General features: G+C 57.7%; 1 protein-coding gene across 1 annotated transcript in view; it reads right to left on the bottom strand.

Annotated features, from left to right (window-relative positions):
- ANKRD13A (ankyrin repeat domain 13A) overlaps positions 1 to 15501 on the bottom strand; it is a 30168-nt gene that overhangs the window by 8679 nt on the left and 5988 nt on the right. Inside the window, exons 2-8 of the mRNA XM_055147227.1 lie at positions 11865 to 11997; positions 10898 to 11022; positions 7551 to 7596; positions 6148 to 6291; positions 5296 to 5485; positions 2191 to 2257; positions 652 to 733 (exon numbers count right to left, since the gene is read on the bottom strand). Of these exons, the coding sequence (XP_055003202.1) occupies positions 652 to 733; positions 2191 to 2257; positions 5296 to 5485; positions 6148 to 6291; positions 7551 to 7596; positions 10898 to 11022; positions 11865 to 11997 (787 nt within the window). The remainder of the gene's footprint in view (positions 1 to 651; positions 734 to 2190; positions 2258 to 5295; positions 5486 to 6147; positions 6292 to 7550; positions 7597 to 10897; positions 11023 to 11864; positions 11998 to 15501) is intronic.

Here is a 15501-nt window from a genome sequence, read left to right as displayed (position 1 = left end):
ACACGCAGTAGCTCTTCTAACTCTCCCGGGGACTCCAAGGAAGGACAAGGAGCACGTCCATTTTCCCCACGGACGAAACTGAGACCCAGGGGCCGCCTGACTCCACAAGGCCACGGAACCCGAATGGCAGGAGGTAACGTGGCGCCCACTACAGGGCGGTGTTTCGGCTTAGAGTGCAATGTGGGTGACCATCGGGCTAACCACCCCAGGGACCAACGGGCTCCAAAGTTGGGGTCAGAGCGACAGCACAGTGGGTAGGATGTTTGCCCTGCAGATCCGGGTCCCATCCCCGGCATCCCATATGGTCCCCCGAGCACTGCCAGGAGGGATTCCTGAGTGCAGGGCCTAGGGGAACCCCTGAGCGCAGCCAGGTATGGTCCAAAAAACAAAACCCAGCCCCCCATCTCCTGACAGCCTGTTCTCCCCCCCCACCCCCCCCAGCCAACCACGGTTCTTTGCAGCAGAGAAACAAGCCGCCCGTCATTGGCTTGGATCATGCCACGGCCAGCTCTTGGGAAACACCTGAGAGAATCGTCAGACGTGGGACATTTTGATACTCAAGCAGCTAGGACTCCGACGGCCACAGTCACGCTAACCCCCAGCCCACCGGCCCCGAAGGCCTGTCTCAGGCCGGGCTGCGGCAAGGCTGACCTTTGTATCTCTTCTTTTCCTCCTCCGTCAGATGCTCTGTCCGGATCTTGGTGATCACGCTCACGTTGTTGACGGTGTAGACCTTGAGGGGACAGGGTGCGAAAGCAAACGGTGACACGGGCGATCGACACGCAAAACCGGAAGCACAGCAAGAGCAAGAAGGCTGCAGGGCCCCCACCCTCCAAAAAAAACCAAAAAAAAACCCAAATAACAAAAAATTTTTTTTCTAAATGAAAAATAAAATAAATCCAGCCAAATACAAATGAGCAACGCTAAACAGGCATGAGGATCCTTCAGAGAAAACACACAGACTATCCCCTGCAAAAAGCGTGAGCCTCGGCCACTCTGAGCATGGGGGGCGGGCAGAGACGCCGCCTGCTAAGCACCCGCCCGTGAGTGGCCGCCCTCTCTGCCCCCACCCCGCCCCCCGCACGTCTACGGTGCCCAGGGGCCCGGCCGAGCCAGCCGTCTGCTGGGCAGGAGGAAAAAGGACATAAAGTTCTCTCCACCCCTAGGGCAGAGGAAACCAGCAAGTCACGGGGTACAGGGCACTCGGTCGACTGCTAAAAACCCTCTGAATGGCCCGAGCAAACATTCTCCAAGCGGGGCGAGGGACTCTGAGGAGGGGCGGGGGGTGGGGGGAAGCGGGGAATGGGGGTCTGGAAAGGAACTGCCGTGGTGATCAGCAAATTTAACTGTGCCTGCCAGGTGTGCTCAACAGCCCAGGCATGACTCACTAACGCATCTTGCTGAGCCTGACCTAAGTGTTCTGTGCTCGCTCGGGTCACCAGAGGGCGCTGCAGCGCCGGTCCCCTGTCCCCACCGCCACCCGGAGGCATCAATCCCGGGAGGGGGTGGGGGGGCTGCAGTGAGGAGAGGCCAGAAGGGCTGTCCACTCCAGCAACGCCTGTCTCCACTATGACGACTATTTTCTCCACTCACTGATGTCAGGCACTGGGGCTCCGGAGCCTGCAGCTAACGATCTGGTGGACTTTAAAAACGGGGCCCAGGGAGCTACTTTAGGATCTCTGCGCTCAGGGGTCAGTCCTGGCAGGGCAGGGGGGGACCATACGGGCGCCAAGGATCAATCAAACTGGGATTGGCTGCGTGCAAGGTAAGTGCCTTAACCTCTCTTATGTTTCTCTCCGGCCCCTGATCTATACTTTTAAAATCCACTCGAGTCACTTGGGAAAAAAACAGAAAAAAGGATGTATAAGCATATTCAAGTCTAATCCTTTTATTCTTTTTTTTTTTTTCCCTTCTGCACCATTAAAGGACGTGTCACTGCTCCAAGGCCGATGGGCACCAAGAGCTCATTTCTCTCTAACACTGTCTCACTTTGGGTGGGAATAAAGGGCTCCTCATTCTCTGAAAGTCAAATAAGACAAAAATCCAAATAAGAGACTCTAGACCGTAGGAATTCCCCAGAGCAATCTCCATGACACGGATGCATTAAAAAAAAAAAAATCTGCACAGACTCCTTATTTGCATAGAAGCTAAGTAGCTATATTAAATCTTATTTTAAGAGTTTCCTTTTACCTTTGCTTCGTAACCATTAACAACTTCTGCTTTATCTGTCCTCCAGCCCCAGAATCCGGATTTAGTTCTGATAAAAAGTGAACACCACAAATTTCTACATGTACAAAATGCCATTCAGATTCATCCCTGCAGCCTCGTCTCTCCCCCGCTTAGGCTAGTGAAGGACACTCGGAGACGAGGGTGCTGCTGTCCACAAAAGGATGTCACCAATGCCAGGTGGCCTGGGGACCCCCCTGCCCGCCCCCCAGTCAGTGGTCGCTGTCCCTCACCCCCTGGCCTGCAAGCCTGCCTCTGGCTTCTTGACCAGAGCCACCAGCATCAGTGCCCAGGGCGGCGACACTGGGCAACTCTAAGAGACGTGCGTGAGGATGCCCAGCGTGCCAGGCGAGGGCTGGGCCACTTGCACCCTGGCACCGATGGCATCGGCTCATCTCCCAAGCCGCCACACGCCAACCCAGGAATTCTAACCCACCGGCTCCCGGCTCCTCCCTGGAAGATGCCGGTGGAACTTGCCGCCTACCTGGCAAGCCCCCTGCAGGGACCCGCCGGGCCTGCCCAGTGGCCTGGGACTCCAGCACGGCGGGGCATGGGCGGCGGGGGCAGGGAGGGTGTGAAAAGCAGCTCTCGGGCCCAGCTCTGATGCCCAGCTCTGAAATCTGCTTTCACAGCGGCAGCAAGTGCCCCCAAAACGCTGTCACTCCGATCATCCACATGCCCCTGGGAAAAAGGCACCGAGGCCCCAGGACGGGCCCGGAAGTCCTGCGGCTGTCTCAGAGCCGCTCCTGGACGGCCGCCGCCACTCCCAGGGAGCCCTCCCCTCGGACATGACATCCTAGCTCGAGGGGTCTGCGCCCTCCCCAGCCTTCTGCTCTGACCCTGCGGGCGGGGCAGGGGAGTGTCTCGACTGATGAAGAGGCCAGAGCTCCCCTGCAGCCAGCACAGGCGACGGGAACCCAGAGACGCCCCCTGGGGCCACGGCGCTTCAGGTCCGTGATTCTCATCGGGACACACAGCTGCCCTAACTGGGGCTGGGGCCAGGCCACGGGAGAGAATCCACACATGGTCTTCCGTGGCACCGAGGTGGCCGAGGTCGGCTCACCGTCTCACCATCGGTCTCCCTGGGCGCTGTGGGACGGGGCTGCCCTTCCCCTCCTGCCCACGCCGAGTGCCCCCCTCGGCCAGGCCACGCCTCCCCCTGCCGTCCCCTCGCTCTGCTTCCTCCTCCACTTGCCAGTTCAGTCCCCAAACTCTGTGCACAGCCGGCGGCCAAGCCGGGATTCTCGCTGCTGGGTCCTGGTCAAAGGCCTCCGCGGAGGGCAGAAGGTCCCTCTCTGGCCATCTCCCCTCTGCCCGACCCCCTGGAGGAACCGTGTTGTGTCGCGGCCACCGCTGTGGCCTGGAGACAGGCTCAGAGGGTGGCAGCAAGTGTGCTGTGAAAAGCCGGTCGAGAAGAGAAACGGTCACACCGCAACCAGGGGGCAGGCCGGGAATGCATGCGGGGGCCGGGGGGACACTCACGCCACGCCCCCAGCTCCAAGGAGCAGAGGGGAAGAAAGACACAGGCGGGAACGACCAGAGCCCGAGATGCCCGAGCTCCAAGCTCACACCCACACACACCCCGGTCCCGAGAGAAGCGGCCGGCGCACACCGGTCCCCCGGGCACACCTCACCCTGGGGCGGGGCTCCCTCCGTGCCGCGGCGGGGCGGCTCCCCGAGCCCACGGTTAAGTCTGAGCACCTCACAGACAGCAGCTGTCTTCCAGAAACGCTCTCGGCAACCCGCTGGCTGTCAAGCTGCAAAAGGAGGGTTGGCCTGAACTGCTGGCGAAGCCCTAGGCGGCACAAACGCAGACGGCCAGACGCGCGCGCAAGGGACGTGTCCGCGGGCCCCGGCCAGCTACCACCGACTTCTTTCCAAGCCCCAGCCGCCAAGGGTGCGGGTGGCTCTGCCCCACCCAGAGGGGACCAGGGTCCTTCCCGGGACAGCCCAGGCGGGCTGACCTCAGGGTCCCCGGACGCACTCCTGCCTGGGGCCGGAAGAGAGGTCTCAGGGCCTCGCGCCCACGCTGCCCGGATCTCCCCACTGCCACGCGCACCCCTGGGCAGGCAGCGGCGGCCACTGCGGCCTGCTCGGCCGCCTGCTTCGCCCTCGGGCCCGACACAAGGGGCCCTCCCGGTGCAGGCCGGCGTCTGCGGACACCCTCCCAGCTCTCCACGCTGGGCAGCACCTCGGCCTTCGCCACCACGAGCAGCCGCTCCGACTCCGCGGCAGGCCCAGCGCTACCTCGGGGATGCTTCACGACACAGAAAGCTCAGATGACCACAAAGAAGAAAGGGCGATGCGCGGCCAGGGGAAGACGCGGGGGGGAGCGAGCACCTAGAACCAGGACACGCCGGTCCCGAGGCAGCTCCGGCTCAGAGCCAGATGTGACATCCTAGGCAAGCGCTCGGGCACGGCCAGGCTCCCGGGGCTCGGGGGGTCTGTACCAGCCACAGGCTCCAGCCAGCCCTGCCAGCCTGGGGGCGGGGAGGGTGGGCAGACGCAGGGACTCCGAGGTGGGGTCCCCCCTGGTGGTCCCTGACACAGAGGCCTCTGGCGGTCGAGTCTGGATTCGAAGTGAAATCCCTCTAGACTCCTGTGCTAATCCATCAGGCTGCATGGGGCGGGGGTGGGGGAAGGAAGGAACCACACTAAACTCTAGGGTGTGTGGACATGTGACAGGCACAGGTCAGCACCGTCTCCTTGAGGACTGGGATCAATTCAAATCTGCAAACTCACAACTCCACACGGTTTGAGCCTGGAGAGGCTTGAGGACTCCCTAAAGTTTGTGGAAAATGCATGAGCAAGGGCCCCCCCGAAAAGAACTCTCCGAGAATTAACCAACATACTATTGGGGAAAACAAAAACAAAAACAAAACCAAAAACGGCTGCCCGACGGAGGGTTTGAGCTCAGGGCTCAGGGCTCGTGTCTGGTTAACACCGAGACCCACTGGCAACCTCACGGGTGTCCATCCTGCGCTCTCAGAAACCCCCTCCTGCCAGTGATCACAGCCGGGTCGTAACAGGGCAGTGCGGGGGCCGACGGGACAGGGCCTGCGGAAGTACCTTTCGAAAGCGATGTTCTTCGTGTCCAGGCTGGTGTTGATGACCGGGCTCGTGAGCCGCCGCTCCACCTCCCTGTTCTTGGGCTTCATCAGGTCCAGGCTGAGGCGCTCCATCTCCTGGGACAGGTCGAAGCGCTCCGTGGTCACCACCTTGTCGTCGTGGTTGACTTCCATCAACTCGGCCCAGTTGTCTGTGGGCAGAAACCAGGGCTCAGGGAAGGGCGAGCCGAGGAAGACGAGGACGACCACCCGGCGAGGGAGGCTCGGTGGCTGCAGGGCACCTTCACCCTCGGATCTGCCCACTCCTGCCCCCAGACGACACCTGGCAGAAGGCACAGGCCTGGCCGTCACGGGCAGGGGCCATCCCACCGCTCGGAGGAAGCTACGGGCCATCTTCCCCCGAAGACACAGATACTTAAAATAGTTTATATTTTTCTGGAAACAAGGATCTGGACAAATAAGCGGTACCCAGAAGGACGCGGGGAAGAGGGGGGAGGGTTAGGGCCTCCGCTTCACACACGGCCAGCCTGGCCCCAACTCGCTCCCAAGCACCATCAGGAGTCCTAAGCATCACTGGGGGTGGCCCCAAACGCCCAAAATCTTAACAACTGAATGAATCTTTCGACAGGGGTCGAAGAGAGAACAGGGAGTAAGGCACTGGCCCTGCATGGAGACGCTTCGGGATGCCCTGGTTTGACCCCCAGCACCACACTCGGTCCCTTGGGCACTACCAAGGGTCATCTGAATCACAGAGCCAGGAAAACTGTGGGCCCAAGCCCCTCCCTCACCACCTGCCCCCCACAAAATCAAATCCCTCTCTATGAGCACTGAGGAGAGTAAGGGAATCACTCACCTTCTCCCTTAAATATGAAACTGCGCCTTCCTCTTATCCAGCTCATATTCTCAAATCCCAGCAAGGTGATGTCAACGCGCAATTTGGCACCACTCTTCCAGATGCGACAGACATCATTCGGGCAAATTCTGGAAACCAAGGGCACTGGGGAAGAGAAGCAGACGCCTGAGGAAGGCCAAGGGCCAGCGGCACCTCCAGGCAGTTTCACGGGAGACACAGGAGTAGCGAGGTGGGAGGTGGTGGCTCAGATCCAACTGGGTGTGGCTGCCACATTTATTGTGGCTGTCACTCAGAAAAATAATTTAAAAAAAAAAAAAAAGAAACCATTCTAGTCAAGAAAGGCAGACCTTCTGTACAGAACTCTTTACAAAGTACAGATGTGAATCTTTTTGTCTGTTTTTTTCTTTTCCCCCATTTACAGATACGTCGTATCCAGAGAAAACGGCAGCTGAGTTCCCCGAGAGCGTTCACGAGCGCTGTTGGCTGCCAGCCGGGCGAGGGGCCCACCAGGCCCTTCTCACTCCCACGGGCCCCTCCCGCCATATGGCTGCGGCCCAGCGTATGTCACAGCCCCCACTCAGCGTATCGAATGTCTCCATCCAAACTCCGCTGCTTTTGAACAAAACCTGAGATCAGAGTGATTTTGTGCATCAAAAAAAACTCAACAGACGTTTCGCAGAAGAAGAACCTGAAGCTCATTCCTTTTAGTCATTTATTTACATGTTCTGTTGCAGGCACCAGCGAGGGAAGTCTGGAGGTGAAAGAGGGAAGTCTGGAGGTGAAAATGCCTGAGAACCTGGGGGGGGAGGGCTGTTACTTTATGATCTGCAAGAAAGGGAAGCTCAGCATCTGTGAGAGCGCCTGTCAATTTGCCTTCCACAGCGTGTATGTGAGATGCATCCTTTTTGTGAAAACAACAAGCTATTCCAATATCACGTCACAACTTCCTCTTTGTGGAAACAATGTGAGTCAATCAAAATACTAGAGCAAAATGAGACACTAGACTTGGGTGAGGTCCCTTTCAAGACTCTCAGCCATTTAAAACTACTAAGCAATAAAGAAATATAAATAAATAAATATACTAAGCACATGGATCAATGTCAGCTACACAGAACACAAGGAAGAGTACAACTCTGTGCTTTATATTTCTGGATGCGGGAGAGAGAAAGTCTGAAAGGAAATCACCCACAGCATCAATGGCAGTTGGACGTAAATGTGACTAATAATAGTACACACTTTCCCTTTTTCTTATTCATGCATTTCCAACATTGGTGGGGTGGAGGAGGAGGCAGGAGGGAGGGGAGTACATACAACTTTTGCAACGAAAAAAAAAAAAATACACCTATATTCTAGGCTAAATGAATTTGGAAACAGAAATAAATTGCTAGCCCGTAGCCACTCACCCCAGCTGGTGAATTCCCATTTCATCTGCACATAGAAATCCGGAGCCTGAAGGGCAAAGGTTTACAATAAATTACCCTTGACACTATCAACTTCACACACGCGGGGAGGGCTGTGACGGGGCTTCACGTGAAGGGGGGGTGGGGGGAGGAAAGACGCCACGTGCGAGCCCAGCGAGAGAGAGGTTTCCCTTCTGCCCAGCCCGTTTGGGTTTCTGGCCCCTGACACCAAGTCATGTCCAGAGAACTGACACAGGTGACCACCAGCACGGAGGCTGGGGCAGGCAGGGGGTCTCCTCGGGCCCTGGGGGTGTGGGCTGGAGGGCAGCCGAGACCAGGAATGTCCACCCCATCGCCAGCCCCACCTCATCTGCGGGGCAGTGACTGGACAAGAGCTGGGTGCTGGGAAACTTCCTCCTCGCGGGTCACTCGGGGCCCACAGCGAGCGCCTCCGACAACGTCAGGGAAGCAGGAAGCCGATTCCCCCTGCAGTGCCCCAAGACTGCCCGCCCCCCTCCTGGTGCCTGGTCGGGTGTGAGAACCGGATGCTGGGAGGTTTACCCCCCACCCCTGTCTCACACCCCCCACCAGCCCCAGCAGCCCTGTTCAGAATGACTTTTCTTGGGGCCAGAGTGACAGCACAGCAAGAAGGGCGTTTGCTTTGCGTGCAGCCAACCCGGGTTCCATTCCCGGCATCCCATATGGCCCCCACAGCACCACCAGGAGTAATTCCTGAGTGAAGAAAGAGCCAGGAGTAACCCCTGAGCATCCGGGTATGACACAGAAAGAAAAAAAAAAAATGACTTTTTTTTCAACCTGGAAGGTACCAGGAGAGCCGTGTAAGAGACTCAGGGCCCAGAGGTCACGGCACTTTCCGGACATGCAGCCGACCCCAGCTAAACACACAACACTGCATAGGGACCCCTAGCACCGAGAGAGACCCCTGAACACAGAGCCAGGGATAAGCTCTGCGCACCCCCTGGCGTGGCCCCCAGCCCACCAACCAACATTTTTTTCCCAGCTTTGTCAACTGGACAAGCAATGGTTTTACTTCCTCCTAGAGGAGTTAGATAAGAAAACACTAAATCCACATGACCTCTGTATACTCACACGCCCTTCCCCCCCCGTTGGGTTCACACCAGGCAGTGCTGGGGAAAGGCAGGTGCCAGGGTGCCAGGGACGGAGCCCGGCCCAGTTAGCTTAGCCCTGTGAGCTCTCTCCAGCCTGCAAATGCCAGCCGTGAGCCATGGAAGGAGTGACAGTGGTTGCAAGCCTCATAGGTGGCTTAGGATGTGACAGGTGAAAGCGGGTAGGGCGCTTGCCTTGCACATGGCCGACCCGGGTTTGATTCCCAGCATCCCATATGGTCCCCCAAGCACCGCCAGGAGTAATTCCTGAGTGCATGAGCCAGAGTAACCCCTGTGCATAGCCGGGTGTGACCCAAAACCCCCCCCCAAAAAAATTAATCCCCCCCCGTGAGTATGCAAACAGGGCCAAGGAGCTGGGTCAAAGGGCTATACAGCACATGTGTGGCACACACGGGGCCCCAGGGTCAGTCCCCAGTACATAAGGCCTCAGGAGCGTTACCAGGGAGGCCACCAATAGCTCGGGGAAGACTCCCTCCCAAAAGGAGTACTCAAGTAGGAAGCAGAGATAGTTCCACTTAAAATAGCGTTGTTCCTTAACAGTGTGCTGTTAATTCTTCTCGAGAAGCTGCGGGGCTGATCTATCTAAGGAAGTCTCTTCGGAGAGACGGGGAGGAGCTCACTTCTGGGCATAAGCCGAGAAAAAAAAACGTGAAAACGGAACCACTGGCATCTGCTTTCTGCTTACTGAGCGTGGCTGGCTGAGAAGACGGATGTGGGGACAGAGACAGGGCAGTGGGGAGGGCACTAGTCTTGCACGTGGCCGACCCAGTTCGATCTCCAGCATCCCGTGTGGTACCGGAGCACCGCCAGGAGAGAGCCCTGAGCACAGAGCCAGGAATAGCTCCTGAGTACTGCTGGGTGTGGCCCAAAAAGAAAAGGAAAGAAAGAGGGCTCCTGTGGGAAACGGAAGGTTGAAACCCCACATGAAGGACGGCCGCCATCATCCAGAACCTCCCCCGACCTTGGGGTGAGCTACTTCCCCCAAAGGCCTCCCACGCAGTGCTCATGGGTCTGGGAGGTATTCCTGGTGGCACTGGCCCAGCAGGGCTGCACGGTTCAATGCTGGGATGTCAGGATGTGGCACTGCTTAGGCCCAGAGGCTGGGGGTGGGGGGTCACCAAGGCCCTCCTACAGGGGGTCTCCGGGATCACACCTGGCCGTGCTCAGGCCTTCCAGGACTATACCTGGAGATGTTCAGAGACCAGGCAGGGCCAGGGCTCAAAGTGGGGGAGGGGGGCGAGTCTCTGGACCATCTCCCTGGCCTCAGAAACTTAAAAAAAAAAAATGGGAGGGATGAAACGATCATACAGCGGGTAGGGTATACTCGCCTTGCATGTGGCCGACCAGGTTCAATGTGCACCGCCAGGAGTTAATTCCTGAGCTCAGAGCCAGAAGGAACCCCTGAGCATTGCTGGGTATAGCCCAAAACAAACAGACAAACAAAGTTGGGGTGGGGGCTTGGGGGCACAAGGCTACAAGGTGGGGGCACACCTAACAGGGCACAAGGCTACTTGCCAACCCAGGGCTCAGAAGATGGTGTGGTCCCAGGAATCAAACCCAGGCCTCCGGCATGCCAACCGTGCACTGGACCCTCTCTGGCCCAAAGGCCTCTCCAGCCCGGGAGAGAATCTTTTTAAAGAAAGTTCTCCTGGGGTCACGGGTCCACACACTCCCAAACAGATGCGCTCCAGCACACAGAGTCAGTCCCCGTCAATGAACTAAGGCAACGAACGCATCAGGAGCTGTGCAAGGGGCCCCGAGAAGCTGCACGCGGGCCCCTGAGCCGCTACGGCCCCGACAGCCTGTCCGGTAACTGACGCCCAGCAAACGCCCCTCCAGGCGCTGTACCCCAGGCTCAGCACACAGGGGGCAGGAGTTCAGGGGCTGGAGGCCGGGAATAGAAGGGGAAGAAAAACAGAAAAAGAAGACAGCAGAGACGAGACAGTCCACGCCAGCGTGTCCGAATCCCGACACCCTAAGTGGCACTGGGGAGGGGGAGACTGGTGACTGGGAACAACCCGCCAACGACCTCAGCCGGTGCACGAGCTGGAGAGGCAAAGGCTGGCACCGCCTGGCACCCGCGTGTGGCCATCACACTCCTCAGCCGCCTCAGAAAGGCACGCGAAGATGTCAAAGGCGGCCGCCCGCGTTTCACGCTCGCCGGGACCCTGGCCGGGGGTGGGGGGGGGGTTTCGCAGATACCTCCAGGATTTTCTGGAGCAGCTCGGGAACACCCTCCAGGGCCATGGAGGTGTTGTGGTAGTCCCGGTGCTGCAGCACCACGTACACCATCTCGGGGTCGCCGGTGCTCACGGCCTCGTGCAACACTGCAGGACGAGAGAGCAGAGCCTGAGCCGCCCGCGCGCCCCGACTTCCGGGCCCAGGGTCCCTGGAGGCCAGGCCAGCAGCCCCTCCCTCGGGGAGGCAGGCAGGGGGAGGCCGCGACCCACTGCCCTCCTCCCCGGCCAAGGCTTTGGGACCGCCAACTCTCCGCTGGGCGGAAGGAACACAGCCTGGCCATCAAGCCCCACCTTGGACCCTCGGCCCCGCCTGTCCTAACTGGATTCTGGCACCTGCCAGTGTCCAGAGAACTGGCGGTAACTGGACCGTCACATAGTGGGGGTCCCCTGTAGACCAGCTGGGGGACGGGCTTGGGGGAGGGGGGAGTGGGGGTCGCTTGTGTGGCTCCTTGCCCAGTCTACACACATTATTCTCAGAGCTTGACCCGAAACATGAAGTGCCGGGACGGGTCCCTTCAAGTCCCACTTCTTGCCTTTTCTCTCTTTTCCTGGAGCTACTAGGGACCGAACCCGGGACCTCCCACCCACTGCGCTCGCCCCACCCTTCACCCTTCCCTTCCTCTGGATCGTGCCTCTCCCCGGGGGAGCCCCAGGGGCAGCCATGACCTTCCTGGAGGGAATCTCACCCTCACACTCACCCAGGGGGGGACGGCGCGAGTGACCCTCTGGGAGAGGCGTCACCTCACGCCAGGGCTTGGGACCCAGCACCCAGATGAGCCGCAGGCCTCACAGCCCTGGCCACCCCGTCCTGGCCCCCACTCCAGGAGAGCGTCAGGGTACCACGGCCCCTGTGGACACAGAGGGCAGAGACCGACCTCGGTCGGAGAGAGAACTGGACGCCGCTCTGATGAGCCCGGGACGACACTTGCCTGTCCATCCCTCGCGGTTTTCTTTGGTGACGTCTGCTTTATGTCGGAGCAAGACTCGAGCAGATTCCAAATGTCCCAAAGAGACAGCAAGATGCAGTAAGGTCCGGCCCCGAGGGTCCACCGCCTCCACGTTCTGTGGGAGAACAGTTTATTAGAGCCCAGGCAGGCGCGTGCCCGAAAGGCGGTAGGAAGCATTCACACACCAGAAATAGCAGCGCGCGCACACGCACACACACACACACATGCACGCACATGCACGCACGCGCACGCATACATGCACACACACGCGTGCGCAAAAGAATACTTGGATATACGAAACACAAATCTCCCAGGCTGGAGCAATAGCATAGTGGGTAGAGCATTTGCCTTGCGCATGGCCGACCCGGGTTCGATTCCCTGTATCCCACATGGTCCCCCAAGCACCACCAGGAGTAATTTCTGAGTGCAGAATCAGGAGTAAACCCTGAGAATCTCTGGGTGTGGCCCAAAATGCAAAGAAAAGAAAAGAAATACAAATCTGCAGGCTGAGAAAAACACAAGCTCCTTTGCCTACACTTCCGAAGGCCTCAGGAAGAAACGCTGGGGCTCCCGAGCACTCTCAACGTGCAGGGGCACTTGGGGCGAGGTTCAGGCAAGGTTGGGGGCTTCCGGGAAGTGCAGGCCTCCCGTCCAGCGCACGACACCTGGGGGATTTCTCAAGCAGACTCAAGGGTGGAAGAGGAAGTGTGGGGCTACAATCAAAACTGAAAGTCCAGAAGATCATTTAGGTCAGAAAAAGTGACTTCCTCTAGCTGACTGCCACCCAAACGCCACTCGTGTCACCAGGCCCCGAGCTGCGGGGGCCATCAGGAGCAGCCTCTGTGGGCCTGACAGACAAGGTGCGGCAAACACACACACAGCTTGGGTGGGGGTGGGGGGGATGGCAGTTCCACCCAGAACTTGCTCCCCACAGCCGGACACACCCAGCCGTGAGTCTTCATCTGACTTTCCGACCTGACCCTCCTTGCAGGACCCTGGCTCTGGGGACAAGCAGAGTTTCTCCCATGGGAGCTGCGTGGGACCAAGTGCTGTCAATATGGTAATACTTCTCTGGAAACACATTTTACGGGGCTGGAAAAAATGACAGAGAGGTAAGATGTTTGCCTTGCACGCATCCAACCAGGGGTCACACAACACACACGGTCCCCTGCACCACACACGGTTCCCCAGAGCACTGAAAGAGCACCCTGAACACTGTCAGGTGTGGCACTCCCCCATTATATATGTACATAGACACACACACACATACATATGACATGATTCGTACAGAGAAAATCCTAAAGAACTGACTAAAAAACATTAAGGACCAATAAACCAGATCAGGAGGCCTTTGGACAGAAGGTCAATGTACAATATGCCACTTACAGTAACAATAAATAGCCAAACAAACATATCACATACTCTGAAACTACAAGTCACTGTTAAGGATTTAAAATGCAGGGGCTGGAGCGATAGCACAGCGGGTAGGGCGTTTGCCTTGCATGCGGCCGACCTGGGTTCAATCCCCGGCATCCCATATGGTCCCCCAAGCACCGCCAGGAGTAATTCCTAAGTGCAAAGCCAGGAGTAACCCCTGAGCATCGCTGGGTGTGACCCAAAAAGCAAAAAAAAAAAAAAAAAAAAAAGATTTAAAATGCAAATGAAGGGGGCTGGGGCAATAGCACAGCCGGGAGGACCTTCGCCTTGCATATGGCTGACCCAGGTTTGGGTTCGATTCCCAGCATCCCATATGGTCCCCTGAGCACCGCCAGGGGTAATTCCTAGGTGCAGAGCCAGGAGTGACCCCATGTGCATCGCTGGGTGTAACCCAAAAAGAAAAAAAAAAACCCTCTAAATAAAATCTATTAAAAATATATATATATATATTTTAATGCAAATGAAAAACAATCCCCTGTTCAGAGCCTGGAAAGCCCCACAGCCCAGCCGAGGGCAATGCTCCCCCGCTGGCTCCAGGGAGGACCAGCCACTCCGGATGTCCCGCTAACTTTCACAGATACCGACAAGCTCACCCTAAAATTCCTATGGAAGTTTATGCAAGAAACCCAAAATAGCCAAAATGATCTTGAAGCAAAGTTCAAGAATCACACTTCCTGATCTCAAATCTGAGTACACACAACCACAGCAATTAGGACTATGCTGCGAGGGTAAGGACAGGCATGCAAATCAGGGGACACAATTTAAAATCCAGAAATAAACTGACACATCGATAGTCAGCTGATTTTCCACAAGGGTGTCAAAGTAACTCAATGGGAAAAGAAAATATCTTTTCAACACATGGTGCAAAATCATGTCGTTCTGCAAAGACCATGCATTACAGTTGGCTCACAATTAACCATAAACACAAGTCTAGGCACTGAAACAAAACAAAACGCCTAGAAGAAAACAGAAATAGATCTTTGTGAACAAGAACACAGCAAAACCTTCCTAAACCCAACACCAAAAGCACCGACAACAAAAGGAAGTCAAAAGAAATCACATTTCATCGGAACAAGACTTTCTCTATACATCAAGTGATATCATAAACCAAAGACAGGGGCCGGAGTGATAGCACAGTGGTTAGGGCGTTTGCCTTGCACGCAGCTGACCCAGGTTCGATTCCTGGCATCCCATATGGTCCCCCGGCAACCACCAGGAGTAATTCCTGAGTGCAGAGCCAGGGGTTACACAGGGGGTGGGAGGGGGAGGGAAACTGGGGACACTGGTGATGGGCAACGTACCCTGGTGGAGGGATGGGTGTTGAGACACTGCATGACTGAAACTCGATCATGAACAGCCTTGCCTGCAGGTGTCCTGGGCAGCCTGAGCATCGCCCTGCGTGACCCCACACAGGAGCCAGGAACCCAGTTTAAAGGGAAGAACAGAGAGTGCGGGAGGCGGCTTCAAAGCGGAGGCTCCCTCCCCAGGCACAAGGTTCCTGAGCACAGCAGCAGCAGCGAGTGACACCTGGCCCTCGCCACCCACCCCAGCACCCCAGCACCGTCATTTACCAAAAATAAAAAGCCCAGCTTTCAAACGGGCAAAAGACAGACACACGACCCACGAGCTTGTGGAAAGCTGCTTCAAATCTCTAACCATCCAGAGAAATGCAAATCAGACCCCTGAGGAGCTGTGCCACTGCCCCCACTGCCCCCACTGCCCCCACTTCCCCCACTGGGGGGAATAAAGCCGAGAGGTGACTTCCAGAAGCAGAGGCGAGTGCCGGGGTCCCCGGTCAGGCGTGCTCGGCCTGTGAGGACTCAGGGTCGGTCCTCAGCACCGTATGGCCGCCCACCCCCAAGCCCCGCCAGGCAGAGCCCCAGAGGATCCGGAACATTCTGGGGCTGAACAGAGAAGGTTCTGGAAATCAGTACCATCTTTCAGTAATCCCACGTAAGCCTCCTCCAGCGCGTCTTTACGGCTCGGGGAGCCCCGCAACTTCCCTGCGCCCGGTGTGCCGCCCCGTGGACAGGGGACAGGCCGGTCCGCCCACCTGGCAGAGCTCTAGCCCGGGGCCAGGCCCGAGGCCGGAGCCCACGGTGAGCGCAGACGGGAGTCAGCCGAGCGCTCCGCATCCCACACCCACGCAGCCGGCTCCAGGCAAGCTGGCACCTTCTCCTCC

The sequence above is a fragment of the Sorex araneus genome, chromosome 9, assembly GCF_027595985.1.
Source record: "Sorex araneus isolate mSorAra2 chromosome 9, mSorAra2.pri, whole genome shotgun sequence".
NCBI classification, from domain to species: Eukaryota; Metazoa; Chordata; class Mammalia; order Eulipotyphla; family Soricidae; genus Sorex; species Sorex araneus.
This window is presented reverse-complemented; position numbering and strand designations above follow the sequence as displayed.